The 27,483-nt window shown below is 41.1% G+C and overlaps 1 protein-coding gene across 1 annotated transcript in view; it reads left to right on the top strand.

The window, feature by feature from the left end:
* Iqch (IQ motif containing H) overlaps nt 1-27,483 on the top strand; it is a 134,891-nt gene that overhangs the window by 46,484 nt on the left and 60,924 nt on the right. The window contains exons 8-10 of the mRNA XM_040275165.2: nt 2,208-2,383; nt 7,131-7,403; nt 12,029-12,220. Of these exons, the coding sequence (XP_040131099.2) occupies nt 2,208-2,383; nt 7,131-7,403; nt 12,029-12,220 (641 nt within the window). The remainder of the gene's footprint in view (nt 1-2,207; nt 2,384-7,130; nt 7,404-12,028; nt 12,221-27,483) is intronic.

Below are 27,483 nucleotides of genomic sequence, written 5' to 3'. Positions count from 1 at the left end.
GTCAATCATTGCTGAGCATTGGTAGATTCATGATGAAATCACATTAATACTGGATACTAGAATTAGTGATATGAATTCCTTTGCCAGAAATGAACCAGAAAGGTGAAATTAGCAGCATGATTTTTTATTATTTGTAACCTCAATATTTCTTTCCAAAGAAAACTTATTTAGTTTTCTTCTGGAACAGTCTATAAGTTATTTTTGTGTCCTTTTTTTAAAGCTTTTTATTTTTAAATCACCAGTTTGGTTTTAAAATACACTAATTTGATAAGACACTAATTTCTTCTTCAAAACAAAGATTTGAGGTACCTAACTTGATTATTCAGCCACTGGATACAAGTTATTAACTACTATCTTCTCAGTTAATTTATTGTAAAATGTATGTGGCAACTTGGTTTCAAAATTAAATGGGCCATCCAGGCACAGTGGTGCACTCCTATAATCCCAGTGGAGGCTGAGGCAGGAAAATCCCACATTTAAAGCCAGCCTCAGTAATTTAGCAAGGCCCTAAGCAATTCAGGCCTTTGATAAAGTAAAACATAAAAAGGGCTGAAGATGTGGCTCAGTGGTTAAGCCCCCTGGTTTCAATCCCAAAATTAAATGGGCCATTTAAATACATGTATGGAGTACTACTTCAAGCCCAGCACTGGGTCAGTTCCCCCTCTCCAGAGGGGGAAATTTGTCCCAATACCATGGGTCTCACTAAGTGACTAAGTCGTTGTACTTCTCAAATATCTCCATTCTCCCAAATCCCTCTGTCACCCCACCTATGGACTTTGCACTATTATCAGGGCTTGGGGGAATATAGGAAAAAGTATAAACCTTGAATGTAAAGAACCTGGAGAGATTAATAGATTCTAAACAATAGCAGGGAACAACAAAGGACACTACTTCATAATGCTAATCTTAGGGGCTGATCCAAAGGAGCACAGGTGTGAAGGGATCACTGCTGGCTGGCCTGGTCAGGGTGGGCCATGGAGTAGATCATGCACCTATGCCATTTATCGAGCACTTACTATGTACCAGATACAGCACTAGGTGCTTCACATATATTCTTTCATTTAATACACCCCCAAACTCCATGCCTCAGGTAGTTTTTACTTTCCCATTTTGCAAATGAAGGAACAAATGTTTAGAATGGTTAAATAATGGGCCCAGGGTCCTGGGAAGCTGAGCCAGAATTTAGTCAGCCTATTGTCTGTGTACTTTGCCAAAATGAACAGAGGAGTCTTACAATCCACGGGGGTCCCCCCTGCCCAAAGAAGTATTTTCAGTACTCCCTCCTGGAACCTGTCTGAACACCTGGCCTGCCTGCTCCTTCACTATATTTTGCAGCTCTTTGTATGAAGGGGTTGCTCCTGGAGAGCAGCATCTCTGTCACTTTGATGGCTGGATCCTCTCCATGTCCAGCCAAGTACTTTGTCCCTACTTATATTTATATCCATCAGCTATTTTATGAATGAATGAATAACTCCATTGGCTGCTCATTTCCCATCCATACCCCCTAAAATATTCTGCAGCATGGGGTGAGTAATCTCATCTCACTATTCCATTTGGATGGGATATTTAATTAGGATTTCTTTCTATGTGCATAGTAAGAAGCACATCTTAAGAAAGAGAACAGTTAAATTAAGATGGTGTTTCCTTTAGACCAAGAATCACTAGATGTGCGATTTAAGTAATATACTCCTCTTTGGGAATGAAGCAGAGAAAGGTTGGTTTCTTGAAATAATCATTGCTGTGGTCATAATCAGATCATTTATTTGGACAAGACATTCCCTGAATTGGCCCTGTCAAGTCCAAGTAGAGTAAGAAATTGCAATTTCATCAGCTTTCTAAAGTTAATGGCTGTGTTTTATAATTTGCTGAAGTTAATGGGATAAATTCCCATTGATGTTAATGGGAGTTGTGTAGCTGAATCCCTGTGTATTATTTGAAAGAAGATTTCCAAAGTACCTCACAGTCTTCCTTCCACAGGAAACACTGTGTATTTTGTTGTTGGTGGTGTTATTCATATAGAGAAATGCTATAGTGCAAAAAACCAAGCTGCCTAGATTGCTAAAATGTGTGCAAAACCAATACAAATTAACTTCATTATGGCTTATGGATATATTTTTTATTTTAAACTGCACATCAATTGGAGGCCAGAGTTCATAATGTCATCTACCTTTATACCAGTAATTAACATTGTGCCTGTTGTGTTTTAGATGTCAATGTGAATGTCATCTACATCTGCTCCCATCATATGAACGACGAGTTAGTGCTGTATTACAATAAAATTCTGAGTCTACATGCAGCTGTCAAATCAGGGAACCTTGAGGACAGAAGTGACCTGCAGGACAGGTTCAAAATTATCACCCCTGAAGCTGTAAACTTCTTCCCTGTGAGTTTGTCTTCTAATTACTACGGCTTCAGGGATGCAGTAAAATTAAATTGGAAATTTTATAACTTGCAACGCTCTGGTACACATCAGTGAAATATTATTGCAAGTTTAACAGCTTTACTGATTAGACTACTAGTTGGACTGTAGGAATAAATATCCCAGTTTAACTTTCAGATTTAGTTGAGTTGCCCCTGCCCAGTTTCTGTGTAACCGAAGCCTAATTGCATAGTTATTGGTGGCATCAAAGTAGGTGGATTTACAACATCATCCCTTTTTCTTAGTTTTGTGTGGAGGATGCCAAGGGTAGAGAAAGGCTGGGCCTGCACATGGTCACAAAGCTACATAGGGACAGAATCTTGACAGGATCCCTGTTTTCTGACCTCCACACAAGTGTCCCCACCTCAGAGGAAGTTGAACTGACTTATCATGTCACATGGTACCTAAGAAACAAGGTTCACATTTATTTTTTTAAATGCACTGATTTTTAATGAATGGAATGAATTCTGAGTGGAATCCATCCCTAGACAAGAGCCTTTGGAAGCTCATGGAACCTCAAGGGTAGGGTTGAAATCAGTTCCTCTACATTTTGATATTTAAGCTTTCCACGTTATACAACCAGTACTTCTCCACCTATTTGACTATCCAATTTTGAGGGGACTTTTTTTGTATATAAGTAAAGGCTCTAAATTTTCTGATGAAGGTAGCCCTCTCCATTTACAAAGCTAACACCCACCAGCTGCCAGAAGGATCTTCTCCAGATCTACTGAAGAGGCTGGAACTCGGAGGGGATTTGTGAGAAAGAGAGTGAGTGAACTAAGGTTTGGTGCAGTCTAATCACAAGTTTTCTCCTTTGGTCCTTAGAGCAATGTAACAGGACGGAAAGGATCACTCTCATTTTATGGCTGTGGTGACCAAGGCTCATTTTCTGGTCTAAGGTTCCTATAGGGCCAGATGTGAATCAATTCTTGCCATCCCAGAACTCTCTCATGACCTGGAATAACTACCTTGCTCCGGAATGGCCCAGTGGCCTTGAGCAAACCTTCACATCTTCAATCTTCATCCATAAGATGAAGTGATGGGTTAGCTAATTCCAAAGTCTTCTCCAACTCTCTAGTCCTGCCCCCTAAGAAATCTCCCCTTACCGTGCACTCTTCGACCTGCAATCAAGAGACAGGCAGTCAGCCTAACCCCGGCAGGGGTCTAGTCAGAGTGTACGTTGGCATCTCGGCCAGTAGAAACAAGTTCACAAGGCTTTAAGTACCTAATATTTCTTTTCATAGCTTAAATTAAAATTGTTTGAGTAATTAATCACTCATACACAATCAACTTTTTAAAATATAAAAATTAAACTCTCGATTTCAAATCCATTCCTGTGCATAGTTAGCTATAGCTTTATTTCTTTTTAATGGGTTCGAGAGATTGTATCAGTGCTGATTTTCATTCAAATGGATGGCTTTGAGGAGATTTTTTTAAAGCGTGCCAAAAATCTGTTTGTACATCTCTCCAAGTTACTATACAACGCTTGAATTGGTAATGGCAAAATGTGCTCTTATAAAAGTCATCGTGTCTATTTTGGGACATTTTATTGCCTATGAAGACATTCTAAACAACTACCTTTTTTTAGGCTAAAAAAAATCAATGGTGATCGATTAAATGGAGCCATAATGTGAGGGAATTAGAAACATTTTAGATTCTTTGTCACAGTCATGTTAATCTGCTGCCGGGATCCAATGATACTGATCTTTTCTAAATGGTCACACAAGACCTGCGGTGTCCTCTGCCGTCACTCACTCACATTTGAATCTTTATTGAATGCAATACTGTGACAGCATCTTGCCTGAGGAATACGGCCCACAGATGACTAGCACATAGAGCTGCAGAGGATACTTGCCAAGAGAAATAAGCAAACCTAGAGGAGACAGAAACCCATCCTGGCTGGAAGTGTGCTCAGAACTTTCCATTAGGTTCGGTGGCCACATCTGCTGTCTCCTCTTCACAGCTCATCAACCCTGTAGACCTTCAGCGCTCCTCTGGAAGGCAGGGAACTGTGGCTGCTGTGGCATGTCAGCCATGCTAACTGGGTTCGAATCCTGCTCTGCCGTTGACGAGCTGTGTGACTGGACAAATCACTTGAGCCCCGATTTCCTTTTTCTCCAAAACAGGGCCTGCTGATCACGACAGGATTGTATACGGATCAAAGGAGAGAACAGACACACAGACCTTGCCCTTGTTAACTCACCAGGACTGGGCCCAAGAGACACCTCCAAGTGCCCCAAGAAGCTATCGTTGATGTTGTAACTCAAATCAGCAGCTCCCTGGACTATTTATATATTTATTTTTCCTTACATTTCCTCATTGGGATAATTTGTGGGAGAAGGAAAGTAGCAAAATAAACAGTGACCAACCAGGGGGTCAAATCCCACCAGGTGCTGTCACTAGGCATTGTCCAAGGGAGCACTGAGTTTCCTAGAACTGCACTTTCCGAATTACATTTTAAAAATGAATTTAAATTATGGTAGAAAAGGCATATTGCATAAATGGAAGGAGCCTAGAATAAAACTTCTCATCTGGAGGAAGAGTCCATAGGGTAAATCATACAGCTCTTCTCAAAGGAGTCCTGATTTTTTGCTTTTTTGTTGTTGTAAAATATATATAACACAAAATTTACCATCTAATCATCTCTAAGTATACAGTTCGGTGGCATTAAGCACCGAATTTAGATTGTTATGCAACCATCATCCACAGCAGATACTCTGTGCCCACTAAACAATGAGTGAATTACGAGAGAACCTGCTTCTGGAGCAACCTGCCACTTTTACCTCCCCACTGCTTCTACCAGCCATTTTCAACTGGCAAGTTTCATACCCATTAAACAAGCACAGAAGAGCTGTGGTTTTAGGGAGGAAGTTATTTCAGAGCTGGAAGAATGCTAGAGACTTCTAGTCCAACCCCTTACTTGAATATAGGAACTGACACTCAGGAAGGCTGAGAGTATTCTAAGTCCCTCAGTTAGTTACAAATTCAGGCAGGATTGAAATCCAGGGGATTTTCCCAGGCCAATTCTCTTTCTCCCACACTCAGAATTATTCTGTTCTCTAAGAGTTTGCAAAACAGTGCATCGGATATCCCTGGAAACAGTCACTGAGTATTTCTCCTCATTTTTATGTGGAGAAAAGTAGATAATTTTTCACTAAAATTGAAGTCAGTGCTAGTCTGTAAAAGACCTTCGAATTCCCTTAAGAGTATGCCATATTTGCATATATTATCAGTATGACATTTTAATGGCTTTAATTTTAAAAAAGCGTTTTCCCAGTAAAAATAATTACTACCATTTATTGACTACCGACTCAACATCATGCATTGTACCAGGTGTCTTATATCTGTGACCTTACTTAGCCTTAGAGCAACCCCAGGTATGGGTATTTTTGCTCCCCATTTAACACCTGAAGAAATGGGCTAGCAGAGTCTAAATTCATAAAGCTCGTAAGTGAGAGAACTGGATTCAAAGACAGATCTCTTTTGACTCTAACGCCCGATGCTGCTGTGTGTGCCATGCTGCTCTTTTCTAGAAGTAACATGATCTTGGTTCTGGTAGACCCTGCTGAGTAATGTCTTTCTCATGCCCATTTCCACCTGGTGAAATCTTATCCATACTTCAGAATTGACCTCAACTCCAGCTTCTTTTATGATGGTAATACTAGCGAGCGTTCACTAGGTACTTACAAGTGCTTTCCTGTTTTACCTCATTGAATCCTCACAGCATCCCTGTGAGATACCCATTTTATAGATTAGGAAACTGAAGCTCAAGGAGAATGAGTAACTTGCCTTTTCAGCTTTCTCTACCACTGTATGGCCTTTGCCTCTCTCCCCTTATACCTCTGAGGAACTCGGTAGATCCCCATGGTTTCGTTTACCTTGAATTAGTGATGTGTTAAGTATTCTTATTTGTGTCCCACTCCTTGAAAACAGAAACATGGCTGTATTAGTTCTGGCGTGTGCTGACCATATGGTTCTGTCCTCTGCCCCTATTAGGCATAGATAGAATGACTTAATTAATTGAATAAGACAGTCACATGCATTGCTGAGCTGGGTCTAACTAGTCAAAATAAAATAAAAAGAATTTGTCATTGGAAAATAAATTTGAGTTTTTCTGGAATTTTCAAATAATTTCTATTCATGAATCCTTTCCAGAACGGTTACCTAGAAACTATTGATACTCATTACAAAGGTGCATATTCTCTGAAATGGACTTTATGATAGAATTGTGGAAAGAGGGTATCAAGTGAAGCCCCTCTTTCCTACTGAAACATTTTTTTAAATTGCCAGATTAGGGGTCTGTATAGTGCAGAATATACTATGGGGCTTTTTTCTTCATTTTTTGGTATTGATTTTCTAGACACTTTAGTGTTAAACCACACCAGAAGTGTTGCAGAGATGAATCACTATTATCCAAAGGCCGCCAGCCTCTTTTCCTTCTGACAGAAGGATAATTCCACGTGGATCAAATAAATACAGATGTGTAGTAATTAGTTCTATTCCCAGTGAGCCTATTTCTAACACACTAAAGATGTGAGCGATTATGGACCCTCACCCCAACAGCTTTTATCAATTTAAACTGCTGAACAACAGGATAGGTCATAACCCACCCTGCTATTAATAATGTATTTATTATGTGCAACATTATAAATTAGGTGTATGGACTAGAGAAAGGACACCTTCTAACAGGAATAATCTGATCTTCCCCCAGAAGCATCACATGTGCTTGGCCACTCACCTGATGTACAGTCCCAAGGCAATCAAAAGAATAAAGCACCTCATCCAGGGAAGAGAGGCCTACATCGTGGGCGGGTTCCTCCACAGAGATGACTTGGCCGTGGCTGACATGTTAGATGTGCCCATCTTGGGCACAGAGCCTGAGCTCGTCCACCTTTACAGCACCAAGTCCGGAAGTAAACGGATCTTTGACAAAGCCAACGTGCCTGTCCCTCCTGGGATATACACCCTCTTTAATTTTCAACAGGTATGTGGGGTCGACCAATAAGGCTCTGTCCAAATATTTCCTAGCCTCTTGATTTTGTGCAAATTCAGGGGATCTGGAGCTAGCCCCACCCAGTGAAGAATATGGAAATACTTGAGTGGGTTGGAAGGGATCTACATAGGGCCTTCAAGTTTTAAAGCATCTTCCTATTGGTCCTGTAAAAATTGCTGGGATTTCCAAAATATTTACTCAGTTGGATGAAGACATTGAAGACTCGAATTGTGTATCATTTGGGCTAATCCACCCTCAATATTTAATTCCTTTACATGGATTAGTTCATCACTGTATCACCCAGTCAGCCATGTGGTAGGACCCTACGAGACATGGGAGTCTGTTTTGGCTTACAGAAGCAAAGTTGGGAAGCTCCAGGGAGTGAACCTCCCTGCCAGGTCAAGTTGCAGAGTGCTATAGATAGCCTTGTTCCTGTAAAAAAGCTTTGGTTCCTCCAAAGGGCCCTAAAGAAAAGAGGAGAAAGATCCCACAGAGGTCAAGTGAACTGGCTCTAGGAACAAAACTGCTTCCCGTTTTCCTTTGGACCAGGTCTGCAGCTCTGCACTCTTCCAACACATGGTTAGGTCCCCAAATACTTAGAGAAATACACTAGCCACTGGAAGCATTTTCTCTTTGAGTCAGCCCTGGCAGGTGTTCTCTCATTTAATTGCCATCTGTTATCATAATAAAGAAAATTTAAAAACAAAAGGCCATTAACATTCCTAACCTCTGTTTCAGTCCATCTCTTGACCATCACTCTGAGCCAGTCACAAATTATCTCTCCTACCCGCTTCTAGGAATGCTTCACAATGAGGCAGTTTATGAGGGCCAGTGTTTAGGTTTCTCCTTTCTACTGTCAGTGGCTTGCTCATGATAGTCATTGATCCCCAAATCAAGCTTTCAACAGATCATACTTTGCAGAGACTAGTTTGAAGGCACGGTGAACTTATTAAATTGCCCTATAGTGTCTCAGTCTTGCTATAATGTTTCTGGCAATGTGTGGACTCCTGAAGGAAGTGCAGTCTTGCAATGGCATAAGCAATTTTAGTGGAAGTAGGTTGCAGAGGGCCCCTGGGGCTCCCATAGTCTTTGCCTCTACTGGAATTTGAAGATAACAAGGTAGGTTGCTTGACTCTGCTTCCTGGTCAAATTTTTGACTAGTAGACTTAATACAAGCAAAATATACTTTAAAATGACACAAGGTCATGCATGCATGTCACATGAAATGATCTCCAAGGTTTTAAAACGTCTTGTAATATTTATACTGAGTCTTAGCTTCATCTTCACTGATGATGACTCAGGCAGTCTTTGCTCTAACATATTTGAGGGCTTTGTATGGTAATTGTGGTTAAAGTTGTAATCACATTTAATGCAGTAAAACCCTGAATACCATTATTCAGAAGTAAGATTAAAAACCTTTCCATAAGCACAGCAGATTTGAGGGATCTTATTCCATCTGTGGTATGTACAGATTGATCACAATAAACCAAGTTACAACTGAGTTCTACTCTGTTTGGAAAACATACATCTGAAGTCATCAAGAACTGAAGTACTCCTTTGAGATTTTTCCAGAGAGTGACTACCCCACCTAATCGATCTGAGCGTTTCAGTATTTTGAATCTGCAGATGGTAATGAATCAGTAGCACTGACTTTTTACCAATGTGCATCATAAACTTAAAGCTGGTGAAAGAAAGCTGTGATTATTTTATCTTAGGTTAATAAGTATTCCTGAGTATTAGTTGGATTTTTGCAGCAGTCATTTTTCTATTTCTGCTCTTTACTGTATAAAATGAATCATAACTAAAAAAATTATATATTTTGAACAGATAAACTCAAAAAATAACAAATATTTGGAAATAGGATAAAGTCATTCAGTTTATGATTAACTGATTATCATTGTTATTATTATTATTATTATTATTTGCAAATCTAGCATGTGCACAGAGAGCACTTCCTATTTTGGTCCATAAAGTAACCACGCAAGTTCCCTTTCTGGCATGTGCTTCATATGAAATATCGACAGCTTTGGTTAAATAATCAAAAATGGCAATGCTATTTTAAAGCACTGTTCAATTTTCACTTAAAGATAGCACATAATTCTTTCCAGTGGTGCAGTCTTTACAATACTATTGATTGTTTTCATTACTGTAGGGGATCCATCAAAGGACGCTCATTTATAGGATTCTTAGAAGCGACAAATAATAGGATTTGGAAGAAACAAATAATAATTCTGTTAGTAGTTGAAAGCTCCAAATATACAATATATCCAAAAATATGGGGAGAAAACACTATGCCAGAACACCTTTCCTTAGACTAGCAACAGAATTTTATCTGGCACTATGGCCATTTCCACTTTTGCCAAGCATGATCACAATACAGGAAAGTAAAACTAAATGTAGAATCTGCCCTCTCCACACATTAGAGAACAAGGGGTGTGATTTTGGAAGACACATTAGAAAAGCTTCCTAGGCTGTGTTCGTTACTGTTTGTGTAAACTTGTCATTTGAACACCCAAATCATCCAGAGACTCTACTTGATAATTAGGGAGCTAAGACAATTTCATTGCCAATCTGACTGAACATCCCATATTTGCTTGAGGTTTTAGGGACCCCCAAGTGTGACCATTTTGCTGTTTCTTCCACACTGCAGTGTCAAGTACCCTCCCCAATAGCACTTGCTGTGTAGACACAATTCAAGTGAACAGATTGTGCCTTTAAACAAAATCATTTTGATCTTACAGCTCCAGACTGCAACAGAACTTATCCATCTTGACTCCTTTCACACTCTTTAGTTTCAAATAAGGTTTCTGAAATCCATTTGGTGAGTGAAGAAAAGGCATCAAGAGAGAGAAGGGTTAAGTGCTGTGGAGAGTTCCAATGCAGGAGCCATTTCCAAGAACAAGGCCAAGCGCCCTTTTGTTGCCTTCTGGGAAGTAGAGACTGGAAAATCTAATGAGAAGATGAGACAAAAATCATTTCATAAGCTAATGAGCTGTTTATAGGATAGTACTACTTATAACTAAGAAGTCATGCTATAGACTTTTGTCTGATTCAAACACACTCCAAATGGCTTATTGACCGTAAGCCGTGTTGCTTCTCTGGCTCCTCCTCTGACTTTCTCCACCTTGCCCTTCTCCCGCCCTCTGCACAAGGGGGTAGGCAGCACCATGGAGAGGGATCCAGCTTAGGGTTTGGAGTCAGAGCAGCCTGGGAGGAATCCTTGGTCTGCCACTCAGTGTTGTGTGATTGTGGGCAAGTTGTTAAATCAAGCAGCCTCTGTTCAGATGCAAAATGGAACTAACAATGATGCCATCCTCATAGGCCATTGTGAGCATTTAATGAGAAAATTCATGTGAAGAACTTTATACAGAGCCAAAGGCCTGTATAAACAGAGTTCAGTAATCTTAGGTATTATTGTTACTGTCGTCATCCTTTTGATTTTAAAGCTTGCGATTCTTTTCTATTCCTAAAACTTCTATGTATTTGAGGTCAGTTCTTGAGGGAATACTTCCAATAAAATGTGGGGTAGTGTATATTCCAGGAAGGCTCCCCTCAGTGTTTCTTCTCCTTCGTCTGTCTTGTTCTGGAATATATGTGTTCATATCATGCAGACAGTAAACTTGGCCAGCCAGACAAATGCATTTCATGTATGATAATGAGGAAAAAATTAAATGTTTTATAGGTTATGGCATTTAAAAGCTCAGCAAAGCTCCAAACAGTTAAAGTTTTCAAGACTATAACTCTTTATAGTCTTCAAACTATAAAAAAAAATCATTTGAGGAATCAATAAGTAAGCACATAATTCTCTGAAAAAGAAAGGAAACAATACCAAGATTCAATTACAGATATTTAAGGGTTTTTTTCTCTTGAGTTTCAAAGCCAAACAACATTAATACCCATGTTTTTAGCAGCACAATTTACAATAGCCTAGGTGTCCACCAATGGATGAATGGGTAAAGAAAATGTGACGTATATACACAATGGAGTTTTATTCAGCCATAAAGAAAAATGAAATTATGTCATTAGCGGGAAAATGGATGGAACTTGAGACCCTTATGTTAAACAAAATAAGCCAGACTCAGAGGTCAAGGGTCGTGTGTTTTCTCTCATAAAGAAGCTAGACAGGAGAAAGGAAAAGAAAGGTTGGGTGTGAAGGGAGGGGTGGCCTCATGAAAATTATAGTCTTCAAACTACTGAGTAGAGGAAAAAAAGGGAAGGAAGGAGAGAAAGAAAAGGGGAAATACCGGGGAATGATACTGATTGAATTATGTTCTTATGTTATGTGCATGTATGAATACGTAACAGATCCCACCATTATATACCACTGTAATTTTTTAATACCAATTAAAAATATGGGGGTGGGGAGCCAACAAAGTGATAATTTGGGAATATCTCATCAACCAGATTTTAGACAAGTTTGGTCTAATTGGCTACATTTTTTCATGTCATGTATACATTACTGAACATTCTTTAACCTATCTTAATAAGTAGAAGAGAAGCAAATGAACCGACTATGTGAAGAGAAGACACTTGTAGGGTGCCACCACCCGGTTAATATGGTGGGAAGAATCTCAGGAATGTGCTCTACTAATCGCTGCCCTGTCTTGGCCCCACAGATGATAGAACAGCTGAGCCAGCTGGTGACGGACCACCTGAAAATTCAACGCTGGCTCTTTAAAATGGACTCAGAGTTTGGAGGAAATGGGATGGCATTTTGTGACATTCCTTCCCATCTAAATTGCTACAAGTGGGTGTTAAAGGAGAGTGACAGATACGGCTCTGAAGACTGGAACAAGAAGTGGGCACAGGTAAGTGTTCAGAGTGGCTTAAACCCTAGTGACCATGGACAGTTAGGAGTCAAGCAAAGGCTCAGAGAGGAGAGGAAAGTTCTCTCTTCTAGACTCAACTCTGTCACCCATCTACAGGCCATTCTTGTGCCTCTGTGCTTGCATAAAAAATGAAAGAGATTCATTAGGTTATTTTAAATATCCTTTATTTGGACTCTGATAGCCTTTATTCCTATTTTCAAATCAATTATGTAATTAGGAAGTGATTTTTTTCTTATCTTTTTCAGGAACATTATACATCTCACCATTTGCCCTGTGAGGGTCTTGATCGTGTGCTTCTATCAAATGTCGTTATTAAGCTAGCTGTATTTTATTAGGAGATAGAAATTCTATTAGCAAATGGTTGTCACCTGGAAGCTAATGTATAATAGCATTCTGTCATCAGTCATGTTTTTTAAAAACAATCCAAGAAAATTTATGTAATTGCTAATCCCTGCGAGATGCCAAGAAAATAATAGATCCAGTATAAAATCTCCTGGCAAAACCTGAGTAGTAGGTAAGAGGTCTTATGATCTGAGTGAAAATGTAAAGATTTTCCATGCACATTGGTAAGATGACCTCTTGGTGTGTTCCAAATTTGTTTAATAATTAGTTTTATATGGTTTAATGTTTAAATTAAACTCACCACTCTAAAAGCTGTTCCATTTTTACCTCACAGAGATCTAGGCTTCCCTGGCTTCTCTTGATCCTACCCCTCCATTTTGGCTGCCCTACTGTTTAAAGCATCACTGATTAGGAACAGTGAGACACAGGTTCCCTTAACTGGTTCCTTCCCTCCTGGTATACCTAACAGTGGGCCGTGAAAAGTGATTTGTATCTGCTTCGAGCATCCCACTACAGAGGGACATGAATCAAGACACAAGTGACGGGAAGGGAGGGCACACTCGAGGGAACCACATTATTCTTGGGAAAGTGAAATGATAGATAAATCTGGAGAACAGTCAGGAGAGAGAGTTCCCTTTGACAAATGTGACGGTTCTCCCCATGATCTATTCTGGGCTTCCCCCCCCCCCCCCCCCCCCCCCCCCCCCCGTCAGGGAATGGACTAAATGCAGTACCTGTCATGGCCAGCTTTTTACATATTATTTAAAGGATACCAAAGTGAATTACTCTTCTAGAAAAAAATAAAACAAGGAAAATGTATTTAATTTTGAGGCCCATGGAGGTTTCTCTTATGTTCTCTTTGAATGGGATTTCATTTCACATTATATAGAATTTCCTTCTTAAACAAAACTGTTGAGATTAAACCTTAGAAAATTATGACTTTTATTTTTTAAAATTGAGTGTACAGGGACTGGGATTGTGACTCAGTGGCAGAGCACGCGCATAGCATGTATGAGGCACTGGGTTCGATTCTCAGCACCACAAATAAATAAATTAATTAATTAAATAAAGGTCCATTGACAATTTAAAAAAAAATTGAGTGTGCAGAGTGTTTGCTGGCCTCAGTATTTCAAAAGAAAAAATTTTAAAGAATTTCCTTGACATTATACTATGATAAATTTGAAATACTTGACTTTAAGAAATATTTACAATACTGACACTCACTGAATTGTACTTAGCAGAATCACTGTACATTATTTAATTTCAATACTTTAAAACATTTAAATTGTCACCAAATACATTTGGCAGCATTGTTAATGTTATTAAGTGTGAAAAGTGTGAAACTCTTGAATAATTACTAGTCTGTCTAAATCATTTTTTTAAACTTAAAAGGAAAAAAACAATTACTCAAAAATCTTTTTAGTTTTAGGCCAATGCTTAGCCATGATGTGGTGAGTACCCAAAAGTGAAAATAAAAATAAAGCAGTTCTAAAGATACACACACTCACACACACACACACACACACACACACACACACTCACACACACGTATTATATAATATACGAAGATAATATATATGTGTGTTGTGTATATATACATGTATATGTATATGTATGTTGTATATGTATAAATATATATAGTGTGTATACACACACACATGATTATTGACATTCTTTCACCTTCAGAGTGAAATTGCACTGAAGGTGAGGGTGAACTGCAGTTCTCCATTGAGTGTAGCCATGGAGAATTTAGGATTAGAATTCTCCTTTGTTCCAGAAGACCATTGTAATGGTGCACATTTAGACATCAAAGCATTATTTTATGAGCACAGGCATGTTTTAATGTCCTATTACAGTTTGTAGACCTGTTTCTTTTGATAATGAAGACGTTGTGTCATCAAGCCTAGCCTGGCACATACAAAACATATGCTGGCAGGTTATTAAAAATTTCAGCTTCTTGATGAAAGACTATCCTGCAGGCTAAGAGTCCAGAGAAAGACTCCATTCTGGGAGAATTATTAGAAATGAGAATATGACTGTAAGCACTAAATTATGTTAATACTTACAAATAGCATCATTTGCATAGCAGTTTATGATACAATACCATGATTTTTCTCATTGGTATGTTGTAGGCAACAGATTAAAAACAGTGCTGTTTATGGGAGTTTGGGCCGTTTTGAGATTCCCTTGCATCTTATGCAGATATTGGTTTTAGATGTAGACAGGATTCAGTGTAGACTCAAGTATCTAATATAAAGATCATCCTTATTTTTTTTTTCTACTCTAATTTTGAATTAGTTACTTGGCTGGTTGCAGTTGAGACTTGAAATAAAGTCATGGAGTCAATAGATGCTGCAACACCATTGTCACAGACAAATCAGTACAGCTATGTAGGTGATTTGGGGAAAGCAAAATGTTGCATCATGGCCACAAGGAAAAAGCCAAATCTTTTTTTTTTTTTTTTTGTAACTTGGTGCTAAACCTGTTCTCTTCATCCTACTACTTAACAAAACCTACTCCCCTCACAGATTCCAATAAGCTCATTCCTCAAGTGCCCCGTGCTTGTTAAGGTTTAGTGAACCCAAACTTGTGCATATTCCAAACCCTCTGCTCACCAGTTGGGAGTGTTTGTTTTCATCTAGTAGGAAAAAAGGTTTAAGCCTTCCTGGGTACGCTTACCTAAGACAGCCTAGAAAGACCTAGGTACACTTACTGTGCTACTTCTCCTTCTTGTAGCTTTTTTCTTTTCTAGTTTTTTTCCTTTTTTTTTTTAAGAGTAAATCTTCCCTCTCTCAATTCTGGGATATTGGCTTGGTGGCAGGGATCTTCTGGTGACATTGCTCTGTAAAAGATCTTATGAACAGTTCCTTTGAATAAAGAACTAAGCCAGTTTACTTCTTTACCTCAGTTCTGCCACAGAGTCTGGGATATGGACTTCATGGCTTCGCTATTTCACCACTTAACAAGAAAAAGGAAATTGAACTGGCTCTTGGATGCTGCTATTAAATATTGCTATGTCAGCCTTTTGCAAGAGCAGCTTTACCTTGACTTGTACAGTAGTTTTGGTTTACTTTGTTGGGCACTGGGTATTACTTTGGAGGTCACCAAAGAGGGGGGAATTAATTCAAGACAGCCCAAACTGAAAAAAAGGTAGAATAAGCCACAGCGGTTGTTTTGTGTTTATATAGAACTGTCAGCAAGCAATATCCACTGTTTTTGAGTAAAGAACCAATAACCCCTTATACCTTAGAACTCACTCATCTGCATTTCTGTGTGGAGACCTCCGTCCACTCAGAATGGCCTTGTAACTGAGTCAGAGGAGTCATTGTAGGTTGGCTGGGCAAGGTGACCCGTGGAATTTAGGCATTTATTGGGTGATCTCAAAGAACCATTGCCTCATAACCATGTAATCTTTAGAAAAGTTAAAAGACAAAATAACAAGATTAAAAAAATATTTAACCAAATAAGTGCACAATCACTTTCCCCAAACATAGTCTTCATTTTTGTGTACCAGATTCCAAACGTGCAGAATCTTTCATAGTAACAATAATAGAACATATGCTAATTAAACATCAGATTGTAACCATTCTCCATGTTTATACATAGTCATCACAATTAATGGCTGTATATCATTCCTTTATATAGGTGAATTCTAATATATAAAACAATTCATTTAATTGAAAATTTAGGTTATTTCTAGCATTTTTTAATATTTTGGTGGAAGAAGAAAAGTTTTGTTTGTTTTCACTCTTAGTTTTGATGTGGACCTCTTTTGCTTAAGTTGAATTGCCTCCCTAGAGACCCACAAGTAGCCTGTTTTATTATGAGGAGAACTCTTTACCACTTTCGTTATATGCTGCCATATTTCCAAGATGATGGTACAAATTTCCAAAGCAAGTAGTGAATAAGCATACTAGCATTACCACAGCCTTACCAGCACTGGATTGCCCTTTTATTTTAGATATTAAAATGTACTTTATAGTCACTATTATTTCATTACTCGCAAGGGATATTCTTTTATCATTATATTTAATAATATTTGTATTTTATATCAGAAACACAACATCTGGTGTTAATAAAATCTAGGTTTTTAGGCTTAAAAAAACCTCGAGCACCACTTTTCCTAATCATTAAGCTATAAATAAATGATTTTCATTTATTTTTTATGTTTATTTTTAGATCCTTAAAAATCTTGACTTCTAAACTATCTTTGTGTATTTGGTAGTTGCCTAACCTACCCCGGGGAGTGCGCATTATAACAGCCATGAACACTGTTCCGGTCTTGAGGTTTTTCTTTTGTTCAGTATTAATAATGAATACCTGCGCTTCCTGGGTGCCGGGCACTGTGCTGAGCACGGTACAAGAATTATTTCATTCAAACTCAGGAAGACTTTGAGGTTTTACTCATTTATTATCACACCAATTTGACAAGGAAGGTATCACCTTTTTTTCAGGGGAGACACATGCCCAGGAAGCCAATGGCTTGCCCAGTTTCATATGGCTGACAAGTGATTGTGCCTGGCTGGGGACCCACATCTAACTCCCAGCCCAATGCTCTTGCCACACCCAGTCAAAACATTTAGAAGAGACCCTCCTGTTTGGGAGCCTCCAGAGAAGTATTCCCCATAGGATAGGTCCTTGCCTTTGTGACCTGAACCACGTGCTGCCATTATGGCAGGTTTTCTGCTTTCCACAGAGACTTGGAGAAAACACAGATGTCCTTAGAACACAGCCACTGCTCTCCAATTTCTTCCTTTTTCCTCAAGGTGGTGAACTGGGAGGTGAGGAGGGAAATCAATACACACTTAGCTGCAGAGGGGGAGCCTGCCAGGGAGGCCCTGGGATTCTGGATCTTGCAATCAACTGCCTCAAGTACTCGTTTATACGTATGAATGAGGAGAGGGAGTTGTACACCTCACTTTTGGGCTATTCATGGGGTGACAGTTTTCAGTGCCTTTCTCAACTGAATACACTGTCATGATCATATGAGCTTGTCAATTCTTGAAAAGCTTTGAGCAGCCTACCTTTACAATCCGGGGTAGCATTAAAACTACGATGAGCATTTTAAACCCTGTTTAAAACCTGTTTTTTTCCTATGAGGAACCAAATATTTTGTTTGATTTTTGTTTGTTTGTTTGATTATTGTTTTTGTTTTTGAGGATTTTATTTTATTTTTTTAGTTTCCTGTTTGAGGTTGACATGGTGCACTCCCTTTTAAGCAGAATGAGTGCTGGAAGAGGCTAGTCAGAGAGTCGAACCCTCAACAATTCAGTAAACATTCAGAGCCACCAAGAGCTGGTCATCTTCATGAGGTTCCATGGCCAAGCACGCCTAGGTTACAGTCCCTTGCTTGCTAGGCAGAGACACACAGGCAGATCACTGCAGCCCCCCAGGTCTCCACTCCTATCTGTAAACAGGGGTAATATGAGCACTTGCCTCATGGGGAGGTGAACACAACCAGACAAATGAGATAATCCTGTCCTGGCAAGCAATGGACTTCGCACATGAGAGTTCAAGTATTGCTTTTATTATACTAATAATAGAAATTTTCATTATAACAAACTCAAGCAATATTGAGCAGTTACAAACAATTTAATCTTTCTTTAGTTGGTAGATCCTTTAGGATCCCATCGGCTTCTTGAATGTTGTGATAATCAGCTCTCACAGTAGAGGACGGTGGTATTAAAGATCAGAATGTAGAGTCGGTGGTTCCTATTATACGATTGTCCCAGATAAGGCTTTTGAAAAGAATAAACCTTGATATCATTTTAAAATAGAAAACAATACCATGTGTTTGAACTTCCTAATGGGTTGAATAAAGAGGCTTGACAGAGTAGAAATTATTCAGACCAAAAGATGGAGTCTGGTTGCTTCATTTTCTGGTTCCAGTTGGTGTCTTTTCTAATTAGTGTAGCAGCACGTCACCACCGTCATTGGAAAGTCTTAATCATTTACATATTTTTCCTTATCTCTGAGAATGACTTAGAATGTGTTCTTCCAGTTCAATGGTTATTTTCATGACGCTGCCAGGGTTGAGTCTGAGGTGCTTCTCTGTGCCCGAGGACGATGACAGGAGAAGGAAAATTGCCTCCCCAAGTGAAATGAAAGCCAGGGTACCCCTTCCGAGGACCTATAATAGTCAGCTCGACAAGCTGTTGGTTTGTGTGTCCTATTGATTTAATATGCTTCTAATCAGTACATAAAGCTATGGGCCTGCAGTGTTAATTTTTCATATGCTTACAAAGTACCCTTTGATTTTCTGTCACACGTTAATTACAGCGTTTTGCCATTAAATAGGAAGCTTTGTGTAAACTAATTACTAGGTAATCATTGTCTACTGCAAGCTCGCTGTTTGTACCTTTTATTTTATTCTAAAAATGCACAGATCTCACAGTCTGGAAACACTCTACCTTCCAGCCATTAGCTCTCACTAATTCATAGCATTATTGTGGTGAGAGTGTAGGAGTTGTAATTGTTGTGGTATCAGAGCTGTTAATTACCGGAGTAAACAGTTGAAATGGTGCCAAGGTCTATTGTACAAGGCAGAGAAAAGGAGGTTTAAATGTTACTCCCACCATCTGGGGACTGGAGGAGAGGCAAATGCTTGGAAACAGCAGTGAGGCGCTATCGCGGCTTCAGCTCCAGGGTTGGCGGCCATATGGATCCCGAATATTTTGAATCAATTGAATTTAACTGCCAGTTTTTCGCAATAACAGCGTGGAAGGAAGGAATAAAGCAAAAGATGAGAGGAACGAGAATTGGTTAGTGTGTTCACATCCAGGAAATCCCCGTTGGAGTTCTTTGGGAAATGTCTGCTCTGCTGAAAACCACAGAGCCGGCGTGGGTATCTGGAACGGATTCAGGATGAGTTTTACTCTGCTCTAACGGCGGCTGCGCCATTTGCTTCTGGTCGTCTGTCCTCAGTGCCCCCTGGCTGAGCAAGGGATGCCCTTGAGAAGACTCAGACTTCTTGTCACTGTGCCAGTTCCAGCAAAAAACCCCACTTTGGAATTCACTGATTTATTATGCTGGCGTGGTCTGGCGAAAGAAAACAATCGCTATATAATGCTGCTACATCTGCCTCAAGTACATGCATCTGTAGGTGTGGAAAGATCAAAGAAGGTCCAGCCCCTGGCTCTGATTAAGAAACGGAGCTGCTGCCCGATCCTTTTGTACAAAATTAAAATATGAAATCTCCTGATGGCCTCTCATTTCATGGCACAGACCCACTCCTCTCCCCCACTACTTGAACAGAAAAAAAAAAAAATCAAGTCCAAAGGGCACATGTGTTTTCTTTTGTTTTTAATTTTCAATTAAAGAGCTTTCATCAGCATATGCAATTTTCTCAACCAGCATTTCTCTACCTGGAAAGCAAGAAACCCATTACCAATCGTAGTGATTTCGGCTACTTCCACTTAACGGTTGATTTTCAATCTGCATAGTCTCCACTTTAAAAATATGGCATCGTCTGTGAAATGGTCATATGGACGTCGTCGATGTTGCTCTTATTTTTCAATATAATTTCCTCAGAAATCGTTTTCCCACGTTAAAAAAAAAAAAAAGAAAGAAAGAAACACCAGCCCCTTGCTGCTGTAACTACTTTCTAATATCATTCCCCAAACATGAGCATATTCTTCTCTCTTTAAGCCACCCTGGATCACTGTATTTATTTCAAACTGTTCCTCTAGCAGATGTTGGAGTAATTCGGGGCGTAGTGGAAACAACTCCCTGAAAGGGAGAGATCTCAGACACACCGAGCACCAAGGACGATGTTTGTCAGCCCTTTACGAGGGCAGTTCTGTCCCGGGGTGGGGAATTTTCCCCAGCGTTCGTGTCTGTGCAAAGTTCAATTAAGAATTTCAAGAAGTGCTTAATCTTTATCTATTGAAACCCCCAGCATGCAGCGCGACAGAGTGAGCCCGGGAAGAACGCCCCGGCCGCCCGCGGAGAGGGGGGAAGAGAAACCGCTGCAAAGTTGAAGGGGAACGAGCCTCTCTGGCGTCTGGGTCGGCGCGGAGCGGCTGCGCTGAGCTTTGGAATGGAAGCGCAACATATGTGCCTCAGTTGGACAAAAAGCTTCTCGAGTGAAATCGACTGCCAGGCCCGCGTGTCGGTGCAAGGTGGAGGCCTCGATAATGAGGGACAGACTCCTCGAGAAGCAGCGAGTGGATAATGCTACATAAGTATGGAATTATATACCGCATTTTCACCATTCTGTTTAATGAGAGCCGCCACCGCAGCGAATCACTTGCCACCCAGCCGAAATGGGCCATTAGCTATCAAGGGAAAATTGTCTTTGCCGCTTTCAGCAGATGGAGCAAATATTTTACAAAGCAATTTTACATACCAAAAACATTTGTGTGCCTTGGTAATGTTGGCTGTTTTACATTATGTTACCTTCTACAGCAGCATAATTTTCCATCTCATCGAAGGCAAACTTGGCATTTTTGATTTTTAAATTCTCAATTAACAATTAAACATGGAGTATTAAAGCAGTCCTTAAACTTTAAGTAGGTGTGGGAAGTAGTTTATGGCTTGCTGCAGACATCTTCAGTTTTTTTCTTCATCCTCTCAGCATATTTTTGGCCCTCTAAAGAGGGACAATTTCTAATGAACTTCATGGAAAGGGATCAGTGGAAACTTCACCACTGATTGCAGAACGACAGTGGGGTGTTCAGAGCATTTGCAGGCCTCAAATGTCCATCATCGATTATGGGGACACCATATGGTCCACCTGTTTGTATCTGTTCAAAATGCTGAAGCTTCGAGGAACAGAAAACCCAACTCAAAATGGCTGTATAAATAAGGAGAAATTATGATCTCAGCTATCTAAAAACCCAAAGATTGTTCTGACTTCAGACAAAGCTTAACACAGTGGTTCAGTGACATCCTCATGGACCCGGATACTTTCCCTCTCTGCTCTGCACTGTGCATATAGTTGCCGCCATTCTAAAGGTGGCTATCCCCAGAGTGACAAGACAGCTGCCAGTAGCTCCTGGAGTTTGTCCTTGGTCAAGGCACTAGGAAGAGAGAACATCTCACCTGGTAGCATTCCCAGAAGAGCATGAAGCTTCTTTGAGAGGGCCCCAATAAACACTTCCTAACATTTGATTGGCCTCACTGAATCATGTGTCTATCCACAGCTGACCTTGTGACCAAGGCACAGCATTGCTGGTCAGGGGCCCACCTTGGAGGTAAGGGCAGAATCTTTCTCCATCAATCTTACATAGCAAAGAATGGAGGAGGGGAACTCCCTGAAAGGGAGTTTGGGGTATCATTACTCTGAAATAGGAGACATAGATCCTGTGCAGCCAACAAGAATGGCCACTGTACATTTTTTTCATAAATTTAATAATGAAAATTAAATTTTCATTATTAAATCACCTGTGGATGATCTTTTCTGACCCAGACTGACCATTTTATGGCCATCGATGGCAGGTACAGGTGCAGATTCCATTGCACTTGTAGCATTTGAATTTGAACCCAAGTTTTGCTACTTCCTGCTGTGTGGAGGGAAATGGGAATGATGATATCTGTCTTAGATAGTGACTGTGTGGTAATAAATAGCATGCGGTTACCCTGACACGTGACTGCCATATGGCAAACTTTAAATAAGTAAGAACAGTAATTTCACTTAAAAAATGGCTGAATTGGTAAAATGTATCCTTTTCATAGGCAGCCTTCTAAATTAACCTTCAATTTTGAAATCCCTTCCTTCTCTCCACCTCTGTGCCACTAGCTGACTCAAATCCTGAGCACCTTCTGCAGTGCCCCACGCTTTACCCACTGAAAGAGGCAGGGGGCAGTGGAGAGCACTCACCAGGAGTCCAAGCTGCCAGGCGCCCCTGCAGTCTCTCTGCAGGACTTCGAAGCCCCTTTCTCTCTCCTGTTACATGCAGCATTTGTCCTGGATAGTCCATATGGCCCCTTTCAAAGCTGACAGTCTTTCTTAGTTTTTCAGGTCATTGTCTTGCCCTTTTGACTCTATGCCACTCTCCATTCTTCAGTTCACGGTTTTCAGAAGTGTCTGTAAAGCAGCACCATCTAGGCAGGTCCTTTGGTTTCCTTCAACACTTGATCTTAGGCAAAAGACTCAGAAATGATTCCTTGGTTTTTCTCCCCAACCCCACACCCCGCCCTTTCCTGTTTTAACCAGGAATAGAAAACAGGGAGGGGCTTTAACTCCACGTGAAGGGAACAGCCCTGATTGAGAGAGTTGTCAAAATCACCCTTTGGTTTTCTTTTAAACCTTATCAACAATGTCTGGGAGATGGAGGTGATTTGCCAAGAGGGTATTTTACTTAATGCACCATTGACAATTCAAGAAAGCTGCTAAAATAAAATGTGAGTTTGGTGGGACTGATTTTGAGAATATTCTAATTTGTATTTCTCCCTTTCTGTCTCTCAACCTCCCTAATACACACACGCACACACACACACACACACACACACACACACACAGAGAGAGAAGAGAGAGAGAGAGAGAGAGAGAGAGAGAGAGAGAGAGAGAGAGAGAGAAAGACATTTGGAATTTGCTTGGTTGGAAGAGCTAACTCTCTAGAGTTTGAAGTCACTTTAGTCATTGAAGGCAGTATTAAACTGAATATGTTAGTGTCTTCCCCAGAGATATCCTGAATTTCCTTCAATCAAATTCTCTCTCTTCAAACTCACACTGTGTGTGTGTGGTATAGTGCCAGGGATTAAACCCAGGGTCTCACGCAAGGACTCCCAGTCCTACATTTTCTTGAAGAGAGAGAACTGAGAGGCAAGGTCCATAATTAATGGACAAAGGTCTCTAGCATGCGGTGCTGGGGTATGGCTCAGTGGTAGAACACGTGCCGAGCACCAGCTAAGGTCCTAGGTTCAATCCCCAGCACTGCAAAATGGACAGTCCCTAGGATACTCCAGTCAGGTGGAGGGAGGCTCTGTAAATATCTTCTTCTTCTTTTTTTTTTTTTTAAAGAGAGAGTGAGAGAGAGAGAGAGAGAGAGAGAGAGAGGGGGGGGGGAGAGGGAGAGGGAGAGAGAATTTTTTTTAATATTTATTTTTTAGTTCTCGGCGGACACATCTTTGTTTGTATGTGGTGCTGAGGATCGAACCCGGGCCGCACGCATGCATACTAGAGGAGCGCACTACACTTGAGCCACATCCCCAGCCCTCTGTAGATATCTTGAGACTTTTCAAGGTCATGACTACTGTTGATGCCCTCTGAGGGGTAAAGGTGGGTCCAGGTGAAGTGTGAGCAAGCCTGTGCAATGGCAAAGATGGGCTGAAGTTCCTCCTGACTGGGAACTACCCTAGAGTTTCAGCTTCACAAACACCAGAAGCTCCTGAGCATTCCCTTCTCAGCGCAATCTTGTTATCATTCACAAGGTCTATCTTTTCCTTTTACTTGCCCAGAGTCACTGGCTCTAAATGATCTGCTCAATGTGGGTGACAGGCTCTAAGAAATACTGACTTGGTTGTCAATCACCCTGACGTTACTCACTGAAAAGAAATGTCCTAACTATTCATTGCACAAGTTAGTAAGATACAGAAGATGCTCCCTGATGCTGACTTGTAACAGACATTCAATATACATGCACTTTGGGAGAGGGGTAGGGGAAGGAAGAAAGCAAGCCAGCAATGTCTTTTTTGTCTTCAATCATTTGTCGGGAGCCACTCGATAACAGAATGTGGCAACTCAGTGAGCAACTTTACCCAAACCTCCTTACTGTAGGTGCCTCTCATTTGCAGAGAGGTAACAATACCATGCTGGCCTACCTCAGGGTGTTGCCTTAAGGGCCAAGTGAGTTCATGAATCGGAGTCTGTGACAAGAGAAAAGTACTGTGTGAATACTGTTCTGATAGTTGAGATGGTGTGGGAGGGGTCTGGCGAGTGTGTGTGTGTGTGTGTGTGTTTATTCTGAACAGAATAAGGCTCAATAGCTGCATATCTTCCCTTGAAAGCATTGCTTTAGAGAATTGTGCTCTTTGCGTTTGAACTACATAAATGATAATCACCAGAGAATAGAAACAACCCCCAAAACTGAGACACGCACCTGACGTGGGCCTCGTGGCCTTTGAGATCTTGCTGTGATGCATCTTCTGTGCCTGGATCTGAGCTCCCCAGCAGAAACTGGCTTTGGGAGTTGTTTTGAGGGTGAGGATAAAATAAAATGAAGCTCTTAGGCAGAAAGTCATTTTGCTGTCCCTTCTTGAATGTGCGAACTGTAAGTCCTACTCTATTATCTTCGTTGTCATCATCATCATCATTATTTTGTAGAAGTGAAGGAACAATTCTCTTTTATGGGTACTAAGGCAATTCTTTTATAAAATCCTTATATTTGCTATCAGATGCTTTCAAATAAAGAAATAAACAGTTAATACCAGCCCCGCCCGCCCCCATTACTCCTCCCCATGCGGTCTTCTCAGAGAGTTAATCATGGCCCCAAGTGGCCACCACGTGCCCCAGCGTCCCCCATTGAACATCCCCCGCCAGTGCCTTCAGCTGTGTACATCTCATGACGGGACATGTCACATCCTCCAGATTCCTGCAGCAGACTCGCCTCTAAGAAATTTGCCCCCTTGCTGTGGCTTTGTGCACGCGCCAACATCAAGTGTCACAGCAGAATGGGGGACTTCATGAGCAGAGGCAGTGGTGGCAGCCGGAACCACGTCCTGATGCCTCATACCGGCAGCAGCCCTAGAGTTAATTACTGGCCTTCCCATAGCATGTTGCATCTGAGGTGACACTTCATAAATGTCACCTCATTTATCATCCTGATGCCCCTCAGAGGCAGGGAATCCCATAAAATCCACCCCGGAAGAACGGGTGGCTCGTGAGCAGCCATCCCCTCAGGTGGTTCCTGGGCAGTGAGGGGGCAGCCTGGGGAGACGTGTCACATCTTCTCTTGCTCTGTAACTTCAGCTGTTAAGGACCACGTCCCTGTGTTTACCACGACCATGATTCATTCCACAAACATTTAATGTTCCCTACGCTGGACACTGCAGGACTGAGCTCAAAGCCAGTGTCTTTGCCACTGTGAAGTCCCACAGAAGCTGGAAGACAGGGAGAAGAGACCTCCAACAGAAGCAGCAAAGAAAGCCCGATGGGGGAGGTGTGACTGGACCCTCAGAAAGGCTGAGGAGTCACCTAGGGAGGAAGAGGAGGAAGGCAGCTTGGGGGAGACTTGGAACTGGGGAGGAGAGAGGTGAGGCTATGAGGCACATTGGAGTAGAGGCCATATCACAGAGGGCCTTCTCCAGGTGTCCTGCTGAGGAGTTTGCACTTGATCTTCTAGCAGGACTTCCACCTGCTCCTTCACTGCTTCCTCTCCACCTCCCCTGCTGCCCTTCCCCCGCCCAGTAACTCCCTAATATATACTTTTTTCTGTAGTACATGTGTGGCCACATGGCATATAACTGCGTTTCACACCCTTCAGAAATGGGACAGAAATAGCCCTTTCCTGAAGGCAGAACAAAAAATGAAATCTCCACTTCCTGGGTCAGGGCTTGGGCTGGAAGGCTTCCTTCCCTGACACCCAGGTTTCCAGAGCAGGGCAGGAATGTATAGTCCTGCTTCCTCGCCCCAGCTCTGGGGCACTTTGTGAATGAGAGAGTCAGTCTTCCTCAACAGAGTAGAATGATTCTAACAGAAAGAAGCATTAAAAAAAAAAAAAAAAAAAAAAGATGACTTTAATTTGCTGTGAACATCAGTGCAAATGTTATACAGGGTACAAAGGAAAGAAAAAGGCCCTTGGCTTTGACGGTGATTTTCCTGGCCTGCAATGAGCCTGATGATTCCCCAGACCTTCTTGACAGTCCTTGGTCATCCTGCAGCGGGGGTAGGCAGTGTGCTCTGCATTTCCGTTTGGTATGTCACTCACTCACTAAGCTAATAAGAACCCCACCAGGACTTTCTGGACATTTCAGAAATTATCAGATTATTTGGACCTGCCTAGCGTATACTCAGATGCTTGTCTTCTGCTGTGGAATTTCAGCAAGCATTGGACCCAGAATCAACCAGATAGTCCAAGGAGTTGAGAAGGTCAGGGAGACAAAGGAAAATCACTTTTAAATGTTTAGGGAAATCGGAAGTAAATGAGCATACAGATGATTTCTGAGGCTCCACCCAGCAGAGCAGGTGACTGAGCCATAACTCTTAGGCAATGGAGTCTTTTTTCTTTTTTATAGTATTGGGGATTGAACCCAGGGGCGCTGAACCACTGAGCCACATCCTCAGCCCTTTTTATTTAGAGTGAGGGCCTCACTAAGTTACTGAGGCTGACTTTGAACTTGAGATCCTCCTGCCTCAGCCTCTGGAGCTGCTGGGATTACAGGCATGCGCCACTTCCCCCCGGCTGAGCCATCACTCTTAAATTTACAAGTTCCCCTGTTACCCAAGCCAGTCTGAGCTTTGTCTCATCTTTGTACCATATTTTGAATATAAATACTATCCATCTTATGGGCTGTGTCCAGTGCCCTGCCCCGCTTCTGGTAGAAGTGGCATCTGAAATGTGGCTTCCATTTGAAAACTCTTAGGGAAAAGAATTATAATTGATGATGTCCAAAAAAGAAATTGCCTTGGCAAACCAAGGCAGTTCATATCTGTAAGCCAGATTTCTTGTTTACCAGAGACTTTCCTACTGTTTTCATTTGGACGGGGTCTCTGTAGTCTTTAGGTGTTACATTGATATGGGGTTGGCCTTACTGCTAGACCAATGAGACTGACCTGAGGGGATTTCAGGCAGGTGGAGGCTGGTCCCAATGCTTCTCTTCCCCTCATTTTTCCTACCTGCCCACCTAAAATCTCACCTTTATAGCGTCAGCCCATAGTATAGGCTTTGGTGACACAGTCGTTGGATGCAGATATCTACCAATAAACAGGAAGGGCACAGATTAAAGAAATTGAAGATCCA

The sequence above is a fragment of the Ictidomys tridecemlineatus genome, chromosome 5, assembly GCF_052094955.1.
Source record: "Ictidomys tridecemlineatus isolate mIctTri1 chromosome 5, mIctTri1.hap1, whole genome shotgun sequence".
Classification (NCBI taxonomy): Eukaryota; Metazoa; Chordata; class Mammalia; order Rodentia; family Sciuridae; genus Ictidomys; species Ictidomys tridecemlineatus.
Note: the sequence above shows the minus strand (reverse complement) of the source record. Positions and strands in the feature narration are given on the sequence as shown.